The 11768-nt window shown below is 41.0% G+C and overlaps 2 protein-coding genes across 2 annotated transcripts; one reads left to right on the top strand and one right to left on the bottom strand.

Annotated features, from left to right (window-relative positions):
* The first annotated feature begins 272 nt into the window (after window positions 1-272).
* Window positions 273-7695, top strand: hmmr (hyaluronan-mediated motility receptor (RHAMM)). The gene is made up of 19 exons (XM_026329593.2): window positions 273-408; window positions 671-769; window positions 856-935; window positions 1028-1105; window positions 1261-1449; window positions 1573-1659; window positions 1772-1883; window positions 2399-2464; window positions 2676-2749; window positions 2829-2899; window positions 2981-3348; window positions 3438-3586; window positions 3671-3885; window positions 5094-5294; window positions 5380-5991; window positions 6069-6141; window positions 6681-6857; window positions 6957-7119; window positions 7247-7695. The coding sequence occupies exons 1-19, from the start codon at window positions 363-365 to the stop codon at window positions 7261-7263; spliced, it is 2877 nt and encodes a 958-aa protein (XP_026185378.1). The 5' UTR covers window positions 273-362; the 3' UTR covers window positions 7264-7695.
* A 361-nt stretch (window positions 7696-8056) lies between these two features.
* Window positions 8057-10517, bottom strand: insb (preproinsulin b). The gene is made up of 4 exons (XM_026331014.1): window positions 10480-10517; window positions 10202-10297; window positions 8897-9099; window positions 8057-8202 (listed from the first exon to the last, which is right to left on the bottom strand). The coding sequence occupies exons 1-4, from the start codon at window positions 10515-10517 to the stop codon at window positions 8057-8059; spliced, it is 483 nt and encodes a 160-aa protein (XP_026186799.1).
* Between the last annotated feature and the right edge of the window lie 1251 nt (window positions 10518-11768).

Here is an 11768-nt window from a genome sequence, read left to right on the forward strand (position 1 = left end):
TCTTCTTAGGTCAGTAGGATGTGTTGCTTTGCTGCATGAGTGCCTGAAGGTGGCTGATGAATTTATAATATAAAAGCTAGAAATACTTTATAATGCTGCCATATGTTACACATGAATTAGTAGCCTAACGTAATGTCATTTACTTATTTACAAAAGGCTTCGGGTGAAATACGGTAACATGGGTGGGAGGGTGACGTCATCAGAGACTGGATGCCTATTGGCCATACGTCCGTAAAAATGCGTATGACGTTATTTTGAAATTTCAGCGGTGGAACGTCTGTTGTTGTTTCGTCCGGAGCGGCGTTGCAGCGCTATTGATAAGATTAGCAAATTTAAGCATCGTTAAGCACACTGGTTTAAAGATGTCTTTTTCAAGAGCCCCCTTGAAAAGATTCAACGACCACGTAGGTAAGTAACGTTAAAGACCTAACATTTATTAGCATGTCAGCAAATTATCCAACGGTAAGTAGCTTGTGTTAGCTGGCATTAACGTGTGCTAATTGCAAGGCAAATGTTAGCTACACCCCAGAATATCACATAACTGTATGATATGCTGCTTTGTTCTCTTAGGTTATTAGAACACGTTATTCAAACTAACGCAAATTATATGTTTAAAGACGTTGTATCAGTGTTTGCTTAGCTGACGCTAACGTTGTACTTTTGGCTGAAGGTTGTGCTCCTCCGCCGGGGTCCTATGATATTAAACCCGGGGACCTAAGGGGAGCTGCGTCTTTCGACAAATCTGATCGATTCAGACAGGTTAAGCCAGGTGCGTAAATGCGAGACGCACAAACGAAGAAAACCAAGAAACAGCGTCACTGTCTGTGTCTCTGATTTCATTACCTGTGTTTTCAGCTGCTCATCTGCCACCACCATCGCCTTCCAGAAATATCCTAGTGTCCCCTGTGCGGAGGACTTTATCCGTTGATGGTCTTGTAAGTTTATTGTCTTTTCAGCATGTAAAACAATAACAGATCTGTTAGTTCTACAACTCCCTTTGCTAACTTCATGCCTTGTCCAAACTTAGGTTGAAGTATTGAGTGCAAAGAAAGAAAGGAATGGCATGACTGTGGAAAAAAAGCAGCAGAAGCTCCTGGAGAAAGAGGTACGTTTTAAAGAACTGGGCTGGCTGTAAGAAGAACTTGAAGTAAGAAATTGTTTCTGTTACTCAGAAAAAAGTGGTAAACCAACAGGTGTTTATATTGGCATTGCTACTGTTGTGTGTGTTGGAATCATGATCTTTGGTTAATATCGTTACAGATCCGGTCCCTGGTTCAGCAGCGGGGGGAGCAGGACCGTCGCTTGCTGGCCCTGGAAGATGAGGTGAAGAAGCTTGAGGCCAAGCTACTGGCTGTAGTCAGGGAGAAGACGGGCCTTGCTGCCAATGTTACCACCCTTGAAAGACAGCGGGCTGAGCTCAAGAAAGTCAATGAGTTCCTGAAAAGCAAGGTGTGCTTAGTTGGAACGATTTTTTTTTTTTAACCTAATGCATTTAGAAATCCTGTCTGCATCATTCCTAGAGAAGATGTATCTTTGCTACATAAAACATATATATATTTTTTTATTCCTTAGGCTTCTGCTGACACTACAAAAAAGAGAATCAATTCACTAACAATGGAGCTGATGGAGGCTAGAAACACTTTGGATGTTAAAAACAAGGTATGACATACTCCTTTCATCATTCAATAAATTTCCTGGTTCCTTGTTCATTTACAAGTAAACAGTCAAATACTGTTTCAGCTCCATTAATGTTTATTATGTGCATTTCCAGGAATTAAGTGTCCTGCAGATTAACAGTGAAGGCCAACTGAAGTTGCTAGAAACTAACCTCCAAGCTTCCAAGGCTTCTGTTACTTCTCTCAATGAGAGGAATACAGATTTGGGTAAGAACTGAAAAAGTAAAGTGCTAATAGGGCTGCCTCAATAATAGTTTTTCAAACTCCTTCTTATGATCATTCTACTGTGTTTACATTAGTAAAGAGATTGATTGCATCAAACCCAGCTCTCATTTTTCCTCGTTAAGTGGCGTTAACCAATAACAGCAATGTTACATCATGTGTCAAGCTGTACACAGGAAAACTGACTCACAAACAAAGCCAACATGTGTGATATGGTAAAAAGAAAGGCTTATAGATGTGCTAATAAAATGAGTTAGATTTGAGAAGAGCCTTCTAATGAAAGTGGAGAAGGTGAAACAAATGTTTCCAACCCTATTATGTACAATAACAGCAAAGTTGTAAAGATCATGTAGTTACTTTCATTGGTCAAGAAATGTGGGAGAAATTTGTGATTCAATTCTAGATGAAAACAATTTATTTTACCTTAAACCATTCAGCCATAGGTACTGCCAACGAGACAATACTTTCCAATAGTTTTTTTTTTTTTTTCTCCCTTATAGAGAACCTTTATCAAATGATGCAAACCCAAAATGATGAGCTGGAGAATGAAAATGCCAGGTTACATGGTGAGTTTTTTTTTTTTTTTTTTTTCCCTTCATACTTATTTAGTTGTATTCTTAACTGTTAAAAAAAAAATCCACCTTTTCAATTTTTCTGACCCATCTATCATTCCTGCACTGCACCCAAAGGATGCATGTATCTTGCTATGCTTTGCCCGTTATGTATCAATAATCATTTTTTTATTTTTATTTATTTATTTGTTTGTTTTTTTCTCAGCTGTGATACAAGAGCTGAAGCAGGAGATCAGAGTGGTTCAGGAATATCTGGACAAAGCCAATGATGAGATACAGGTATAAACTAGGCTTACAAATCTGAGTGAACATCTTTCTTTTGCACTTTGTGACATGGTTAACCTGTTTGTATTTGTAGGAGCTCCGCTTGAAGCTCCAGTACAAGACACAGGAGAACACTCTTGCAGGTTCTCAGCTGGAGAAAGTGAAGTAAGCAAATAGTTGATGTTTTCTCTAAGCCAATTAGAGTTCAGTTGCACACCATGACACTTATTTGTCACTTTTCTACAGGCAACTAGAGACTGATCTAGAGCAGTGCATGACTGACACAGAAGCCACTCAAGACCTGCTGAGGCAAAAAGAGGAGGAAGCACTGAAATTCGTACAAGAGCTGCAGGTGGCAAAGAATGCTTTATGGCAAGCAGAGAAGAAGCTGGAGAATCAAGAGCTAGAGCTTAAGTCTTTGCAAAAGGCAGTGAGTGACACAGAGGAACAAATGAAGTTGGTCAACCAAGAAGTTGTTGACTCTAAAGCAACAGTGCGTCAGCAGGAGGCGGAGCTTGCTAGACTAAGGGAAGTGCTCAGACGGACGGAGAAGGAGCTGGACGAAAGAGTGGCTCATCTTGAACAGCGGTGTCTTTTCTCTGAGGAAGAGAGAAGTATGTTTGGCAACAACCTGTAACTAAATGGCAAAAATGAATTGATGTTCTTATGATGTTCATGTATGCATTTTGTTCTTTGGTTTTAGGCAGGACTCAGGAGGAAGGCTTGAGGAGAGTACAGGAGTTGAGGACCGAGCTCAACTTGCTTAAAGAGGCTAAACGAGATGAAGAAAAGCAACAGATTCTGCTCCAACAAGAACATGCTGTTCTTGCTGAGGAACTGATGAAAGAAAAGGTTAGAAAAACATTTACAGTGTACACTCTTTTCAGTTGAGTACGGGAATGCCTAAGCCATAACTTACACTTCTGTTTTGTACAGGCGCTTGTAGACTCCCTGTCTGTCCTAGTAACACAGGAGAGGGAGGACTCTGAGGAGCAGGTGAGACTGCTGAAGGAGGAGTTGGAGGAGGTGTTGGGAGAGCTCGCTGTATTAGAGGACCAAGATAAAAAGAGTCAGGAGGCCCTTCGGAGGCTGCAGGAGCAAAATGATGACCTGGAGAGACAGCTGAGTGATGCTGGGGCACTGCTGGAAAGGTAAACGGTCATAGGCCGAGCACACAGAAAGTTATACTTGCATTGCATCCTTCTTTTCTGTGGTTTTTTTTCTTTACACTTTCAGAGTAGAGACGTGGAAAAATCTCAAATTTGCAGTGAGGATGTTGGTCATTGAACACTTATTTTCTTGATTATGTAGGAACATGTTAATTCCAGTGGTTTCCAGCCTTTTTTATCTGGCATGCAGTACATTTGGAAAGTATTCAGACCCCTGTTCCAGCCATTCAGTACCATTTAATGACAACGTGAAAACAGAATTTTAGGAATGTTTGTAAATTTAAAAAAAGAAAAACTCAAATATGACATTTACATAAATATTCAGACCCTTTGCAACAATGCATGAAAATTAGCTCAGGTGCTTTATGCTAGGCATATTCAACAATCCATAACTTACACTTCACAGCTGGGGGAATGCTACAAAAAAAATTTCTACTGCATCGAACGTTCCCAGGAGCACAGTGGCCTCCATAATATTCAAATGGAAGACGCTTGGCACAACCAGGACTCTTCCAAGAGCTGGTCACCCAACCAAACTGAGTAATTGTGGGAGAAGGGCCTTAGTAAGAGAGGTGACCAAGAACCCGATGGTCACTGACTGAGCTCCAGGAGTGAGCAGCTGGTGTGTGTGGTTGTTTGTCTTTGTGCATCTATATGTGGCCCTGTGATGGACTGGTGACCTGTCCAGGGTGTACCCCTGCCTTTCACCCATAGAGAGCTGGGATAGACTCCAGCAGATCCCTGTGACCCTGGTTAAGGAATAAGCGGGTATAGATGATGGATGGATGGATTGATGGATGTTAGCTAACTATTTCAGCTGGTTATGCAGTGCTTTGGCTTCAGCCATTTGTTTTATCTATTTCATATAGTATTGTTGTGCCATACTTTTTTTGATTAAGAAAGTAGCTGTATATTAGTTTTCTGTCAATTGACTTTTAGAAAAGAACAAAATACAAAGATGGAAATTGACTATCTGGTAATGAAGGAGGCACATTTAGCAGCTGTGAAGGAACTTTGACACACAGATTGACAGAGCAGGATAGGAGACAATGTCACAGAGCTGGAAAGGTGGGTGTTTGAGCGTCAGTGTTTATTAAAGCATCCTTGGAATGTGTGTTGTGATTTCTGCTTGCGTTTAGCATAAAATTCTGTCTGTGTAAGCTTTACAGACTTCTTGTTGTGCTTTTCAGCACTGAAGAGGCTCTGAAGAGATCAGAGGAGAAACAGAAAGAACTGGAGGAGGAGGTGGAGACAGTGACCCAGCAGATGAAGGATGAGATGAACAGAGTGGTTCAACAGAAAGATGAGGAGATCAAGAGAGTAAAGGAAGGATTCGAGGAGCACCAGGAAAGACAGTTAGCTAAAGCTAAAGCCGGGGAGGAGAATGCAAGGTATTTTTGAAAATCACTTTAACTCTGCTGAAATAACTTGTCATTTGTCGACATTTCTGTAGCCCCTTTTTTATTGATTTGACAGAATATTATTGGAGATGCAGACTTGTCTTGCACAAAAAGATGAGGAGATGAAGGCCATGGAGGAGAACCACTCTGCCCTGATCACTCAGCTACAACAGGAGCTACAGCTGCAGACAAGGGAGAAAGAGGAGGCACTGGGGCAACTAGAGGAACACAAAGGTCAGAATGTCACTCAGCTCCAAACCGAGATGGAAAAAGCACAGAAACTGCTCAAGGAGGTTAGCCAGGAGAAAGAGGAACTAATGCATCAGCTCCAATATGAAAGAGAAGAGAAAGTTAAAATTCAAACAGCCCTTAAGGAGGAAAGGGGAACATTGGAGGCTGAAAGGTCAGAGGTGCTCAGACTGCAGACCGATCTTGCAAGAGTGAATGAGTTAAAGGAGAGTCTTCTATCTGAGGTCGAACAAAAGGGTGTGCGCTTACAGACTCAAATAGATCTCATGGAAGAGAAGATGCTGACTCTGCAGCGGGAGGTGGAGGAACAGCAACAAGGCAGACAGGCTCTGCAGGGGCAGCTGGAAGTACTGATTCAGGAGAAGGTTAATCTTCAGTGGGAGATGGAGGAGCAGCAACAGGAGCGCCAAAGACGAATAAGTGAAGCAACAGAGAAAAGGTGAGTGAGACTGGATGTTTTTTGTATGTGTGTGTTTTATATTTGCAGAGTTTAACTTATTGTTCCTTTCTCCTAAGGTCCCAAACTTCAGAGGCAGAACACTGGAGGCAAGAATATGATCAGCTGTTTGCTAAAGTCAAACCTTTCCAGGTCAGGCATATTCACGTATGAAACTAGTTTAGACCCTATTTCTTTAAAGCTATGCTAATATATGTTTTTACTGATCACCCACCACTGTATTTCCTCAGAAGCATTTTAGTGTGTTTTGGCTAATTTTAGTTTGTGGGATGCAATTTGATACAATCTTAGTCATCTCTACGACCTTATTTTCAGCCCCAGCGTGGCTGTTTTCAGCAAAATAAAAATTTGCTAAACCTACTGCACATTACCAAAGAGCAGACACACTGACAAACTCAGCAACTATCTTATGAACAAAGTAAAGAGCTGCATATTTCCCTCAGGAGTGGGAAAATTGTAGTATGACCCCAAGTAAGTGCTGCTGGATGTGGAAAGAGACCATTGTTTGCATTGTAAATGTGGTAATACAGTATGTCAGTGTTTATAGCGTTTTGCAATGGCCCCATGTGGTCAGAACAATCATCCTTGACTTTAAGTTTATTTATTTATTTAAGGTAAAATAACGGGAAAAAGTTAGAACCATCTTATTGTTCTAGTTGTTGTCTCCACAGGAACAGCTCAATGCGTTCGCAGCGGAGCGAAATGCCCTCCTCAACGAGAATGGGGCAAACCAGGAGGAGTTAAACAAGTTGGCTGATGCTTATGCTCGCCTGCTGGGCCACCAGAACCAGAAGCAGAAGATCAAACATGTGATGAAGCTGAAAGATGAGAACATCTCCTTGAAACAGGTAAAACATGAGCGTATCAAAAAAGGATTAGGATTTTGTCTCAAATTCAAGTGCTTGTACCTCATCCTAGCGTGTTTTTTCTTGACTGTTTGTATGTAGGAGGTGGCTAAGCTTCGCACCCAGGTGAACCGGCAGAGGAGTGATCTGGAGCAGCTGAAGGCAAAGCTCCCTGGTGCTCCACGCCGCAGGTTTGATCCCAGCAAAGCTTTCCAGCACGACAAGGAGAACAGGCAAGCTGAAGCAACTGAACCTCGCAAAGAAGGTAAGCAGTGAACTGACCCAAAACCCTAGAGATATGACAAGATGTGATGAGAATTGAATACTTATCATTTTTGTTGATTTCCTCCTTATTTGTGTGGAAAGCTAATTCTTTTGTTTGTTTTTGTCAGGGCATCATTATGCGTAATGGGGCTCTTCTACCAGACAAGTACAGAAAACTAATTTGCTGATTTCATTTAAATAGAATTTCTATCATTTGGCCTTTTGAATAACACATCAACCTCTTACAAATGTACTGCATTCTCACATGCTGATGTTTTACAGCCCTTTGTGTCAAATTGTTAGATTAGTAGTCTGTGCATTTACATTTGATTTGGATTTTTTTTTTTTTTTTTTTTTAAAGAAATTTTAGTAGCAGATTGTTTGAGTGTTTGAAAATAATGAGGGCATTGATGAATGCAAGTCTTAAGCGGTCACAATTCAGAGAACAAGTCTGCATAAAATGTGTTTTACTGTTAAATTACTTTTATGTCTTTAACTTCAGAACCAGTTATTATCAGATGTGGTATAGCTCTTAAACCTCTCTTATTTGTAAATAAAGACAGATTTTAATACTTTTCTTAAATGTCTTTGCTATGAATCCTAAAAGTGTTACTGAGATTTATTTACTTCCCAAGTGTAAACATGTGGTTTACAAAGCCTGTCTTGCTTCTGTCTGTCCTCAGCCAGTAGAGAGCACTGTAGGACTGCAGCCACAGGTTAGAGCACAGCAAAGGCCTATTGCAACCCATGTTTCAGTCACACTATATCCCAGCTACAAAGAACACAAATTGACTTCTTTGCAGAGTGGAGCCTTAGGTTATGGGTCATGAAGCTTTATTTCTTTCAGTTGATAATACATAGCCAGCAAGAGTCAGACCAGAAATTTACTTTGTGACCTTTTTACAAGCTATGAGTGGTTAGAGTTGTGGAGTGGTGAGTCAGTTGCAGTAGCCTTGCAGGTGGTAAAGGCCGCATGGCCTATGGCAACACTGCTCCACGATGCCTCTCTTCACCTTGGGCTCATCATGGACAGACAACGTTCTCCACAGCTGCTGCTCCTTTCTGGCCATTTTAGACAGGAACCCTTTTGAAGTGGAGAAAGTTTCCACAGCCTTGTGTTAAATCCTGCTGCTGATGTGCAAACCGCCAGTTGCTCAAACTACCATTCAGACTGTTCACACCATAATGCAGACTTAATGGCTATGTAATCTGATCTCCCCAATCCATTTAGGCCTGTTGGTTTCTACTTCACGAGGAGATATGACAGAGCTCTAACAGAGGCATATCATGGCTGATACAAAGTTAACTTCAAAGCATCAAAAGAATGTTTGAGGTGAAAGATCCAAATGATGCATTTGGGGGATACCATAATGAGAGTTATGGGGATTTCACAAGATTTGTGCTTACTGAATTTGTCACATCATAGAAGTTGTAAGCAACAATAATAAAACAAAAGCCTGGCCGCACCACTGAATTCAAAAGAACCTGGGAGAGGTTTTGCACACTAATGACAGTTAAGGCAAATCCACAGATGTAGTTCAGTAAATTTCAGCATGCTGTCCCTAAATATGGTTCCTCCAGCCAATGTCCAAATTGGCATTCTCATTAGACTGAGTCTGAACTTTGAACATGGTGGGCAGGGATTGCTGGGGGCACAAAGCCAGTCTGAGGTTTTGGGCAATGTCATGCTGTTCCTTTGTGAACTCCCACTATCGAAGAGGCAATTAGAACTTATTTTACACATGACAAACAAAAGACCAGCCTTCATGCTGCCTTACCGAGCAGATGTTCTACATCCCGCTTGTGTGGGTGATTGGGACTGTAGAAAAAGCCACGTTCCCCACATACGAAGTAAAGGGCGTCCACCAGGTGGGAGCCACACAGGTGCTGGATGGGAGCTGTGGACACCCCTTGGGAGCAGATCACCAGCAGTAACATCATGGACAGCATCCATGATACCCTGGCCATAGGAGGGAAACCTCTTGGAAGTCTAAGATAGTACATACGTTATCAAATTTTTATGTTTCAAAGACAGTAAGAGTAAATCCACCTATCAATACTTAGGACAGATGGTTGAAAGCTAAAAGTCAAGTGTTCAAATTATGGGAGATCTTTTTTTGATGACACTGAAGCATTACAAGACTTTCTTTTAATACTTTTAGATACAGAGATGTTTGTGATGTTTCTACGGAATACCATCAGGCCTTCTGAGAATAATCGTGCAAACACAACACAGAAAGCAACCCCAACTCAAAATAAGGGCTTTGAAGTGAGCAGAAAGCTGAATAATTTATTCAATCATTGGAAATCAAAGCCTGCTGTAAATCAAGGTCTGTAGAAAAGTCACTGGATGATATCTGAATCACAATCTCTAAATCTTACAATTTCAGCAGCATCCTTAGGAAGCAAAGTCCAAGATTAAAAACCGATGAGTGCAAAAGTTACATTTTGATGACCTAGATGGTCTTCAATCTGTTGTTCACATAGGTGATGTGGTAATGGTATCAATAAAGTTCTGAAAGTGCTGGACAATTTTAAAGTGAAAATTTACCTGACCAGTTTTCTTTTTGAGGTTGGGCATTTCATAGTTCATATTTGCAAGCTGTTTTAATAATTGCCCATCCAGGGTTATATTTCATGTTATTACTACACAGCTCCGATTGAAGTAAATTGAAAATGGATTTTATGTCGATTTAGTTGAGCCTTGTTTTATCTTAGAACCATATTTTGCAAGCTAGAAACACTGCTAGCTCCCAAAATCATCATTGCAGATTGTATCAGTGCATCTTCAAGGTCGGTCCCCACCTTGCAGTTCAGCGTAGCTGACTACAGTGCTCAAGAGTTCAAATGATCAAAAATTAAAGAATTATTAGTCAATTCCCGTTTGTGATGGAGATTCTCTTGGGTTTGAAGTTCAGCTCCTGTTTCAAGGTGAAAAACATATTTAACAGTCATTTAGAAGCTATATAGACCTTTTGTGGACATCTTACAGTGTACTGCAGATTATTGGATGGAAAATGAATCATTTTAACAGTGTCTTTAACAATGCACCTGTGCCAGGCATTACAACATTGGCAGAGCGCTCTATCTGGCATGCCACTCCTCTATCCCTCTTGGCTGTAAGCCACGCTCCTTGGCACAGCAGATTGGTTGAATTATAGATCCCTGCCTGTGCTACTCTTTACTTTCCTCCTGGTTATTATACACATAAATTTTAAAAGTTAAAATCTTCAGGGAATGGAGAGAATCTTGCTTACCTGTGTTTGCGGCCTCAGTGCAGCAGAGCAGCTGGTATTTACAAATGAAAAGATCCTAGGCCTATAGGACTACACAGGTACAGAGAACATCTCTACTTGGCTACCTTTCCCCATTATAGCTCCTCTCCTCCACCTGGCCCATGCTAGACTCAGCAGAAAACACTAAGGTCCGCTCATTAACATCCTGACCCGTAAGCATGCTGATCTGTTCTTGAGTGGCACTAAGTAATTTAAGAGTGTACCAACAGCAGGACTGGGATAAAGTTGAGAACTCAGTCACCCAGAGTGATACCCAAGTCCACCCCTGCTGTGTAGTGGCCTGACTGGCACTGATCGCAGGATGACGGACAAACACCATATGCCATGTTCTGATCTGATAGTGTAGATTAGAGGACTTCCAGGCTTGTTAGTGACTGCTGGTGGAGTGAGCTATTTGCACAAGTAGTGATTGGTGAGAAACAATTATTTTTGAGTGGTTTTCTTCTATAAGTCTCTTACAAATTAGAATAAATATTCAGCTGACATACCTTTAGTACAATGCCTAGATTTTGACTTCAGCAGATGTTTTGCATATGCAACACCTGTGTGTGTGATTTGTGCATATGTCGACATCCTTGTAGTTTTCTGTCAATTATGCGGTGAGGTTAAACTTTTCTGTGATGGATGTCATATCTGCTGTCCTACCTTAATATATGTTTTTGTGAACCGCAGCGTCAGCTTTGGAGTCTTTACAGAGGTTTCCATCCTACAGTGAATCCTCTGAGAGCTCCTTTGACTTGCTGCACAGCTATAAGGGGCTTTTTCTGTCCATCCATTAATTCTCTATACCACTTAGTCCAACTCAGGGTTGTGGTGAGGGCTGGAGCCAATCCCAGCTGATATTGGGCGAGAGCCTGGGTACACCCTGGACAGATAGTCAGTCTATTTCAGAGCTGACACATAGACACAGACCATGGGTTTTCCCCCACCAAACAAATAATTTCCCACTCATTCACAAGACTGCATCTTGGTCTACAACTTTGTATTCTTGTCTGTATGTTTTTTTTTTCTTTTAGAGTGGCTCTGACTCATTTTTGGCAAACCAACCATCTTTGACCCTGCTTTGATTTTTAAACCTCTTTTTTCTCTTCTTCTTTTGCATGATCACCTCTTTATTGCTCATACTGACACACATCTCCACCTCAGTGTATCAGTTTCATCTCTGGATCAACTCAGAGCCACATGTGTGTCAAACAACTCAGCGTCAACTAACATTTAGCAGCTAACTGTCAAGTTATTTCTACATCTGTATAAACCCACTGAAATTAAAGATAAGACTTGGCACTTTAATGTAGTATCCATATTTGATTTCAAATTCAATTTGCTAAACAACAAAGCTTGTTTTACAGTGTGA

Source organism: Mastacembelus armatus, chromosome 10, assembly GCF_900324485.2.
Source record: "Mastacembelus armatus chromosome 10, fMasArm1.2, whole genome shotgun sequence".
NCBI lineage: Eukaryota > Metazoa > Chordata > Actinopteri > Synbranchiformes > Mastacembelidae > Mastacembelus > Mastacembelus armatus.

Coding starts and splice junctions, on each gene's coding strand:
- hmmr (XM_026329593.2), top strand. CDS start 363: ATGTCTTTTTCAAGAGCCCCCTTGAAAAGATTCAACGACCACGTAG. Junction 1,884..2,398: donor TGAGAGGAATACAGATTTGG/GTAAGAACTGAA, acceptor TCTCCCTTATAG/AGAACCTTTATCAAATGATG. Junction 2,465..2,675: donor TGAAAATGCCAGGTTACATG/GTGAGTTTTTTT, acceptor TTTTTTTCTCAG/CTGTGATACAAGAGCTGAAG.
- insb (XM_026331014.1), bottom strand. CDS start 10,517: ATGGGCCAGGTGGAGGAGAGGAGCTATAATGGGGAAAG. Junction 9,100..10,201: donor GGAGTGGCATGCCAGATAGA/GCGCTCTGCCAA, acceptor TAGACTTCCAAG/AGGTTTCCCTCCTATGGCCA. Junction 8,203..8,896: donor GGATGTAGAACATCTGCTCG/GTAAGGCAGCAT, acceptor CCACTTCAAAAG/GGTTCCTGTCTAAAATGGCC.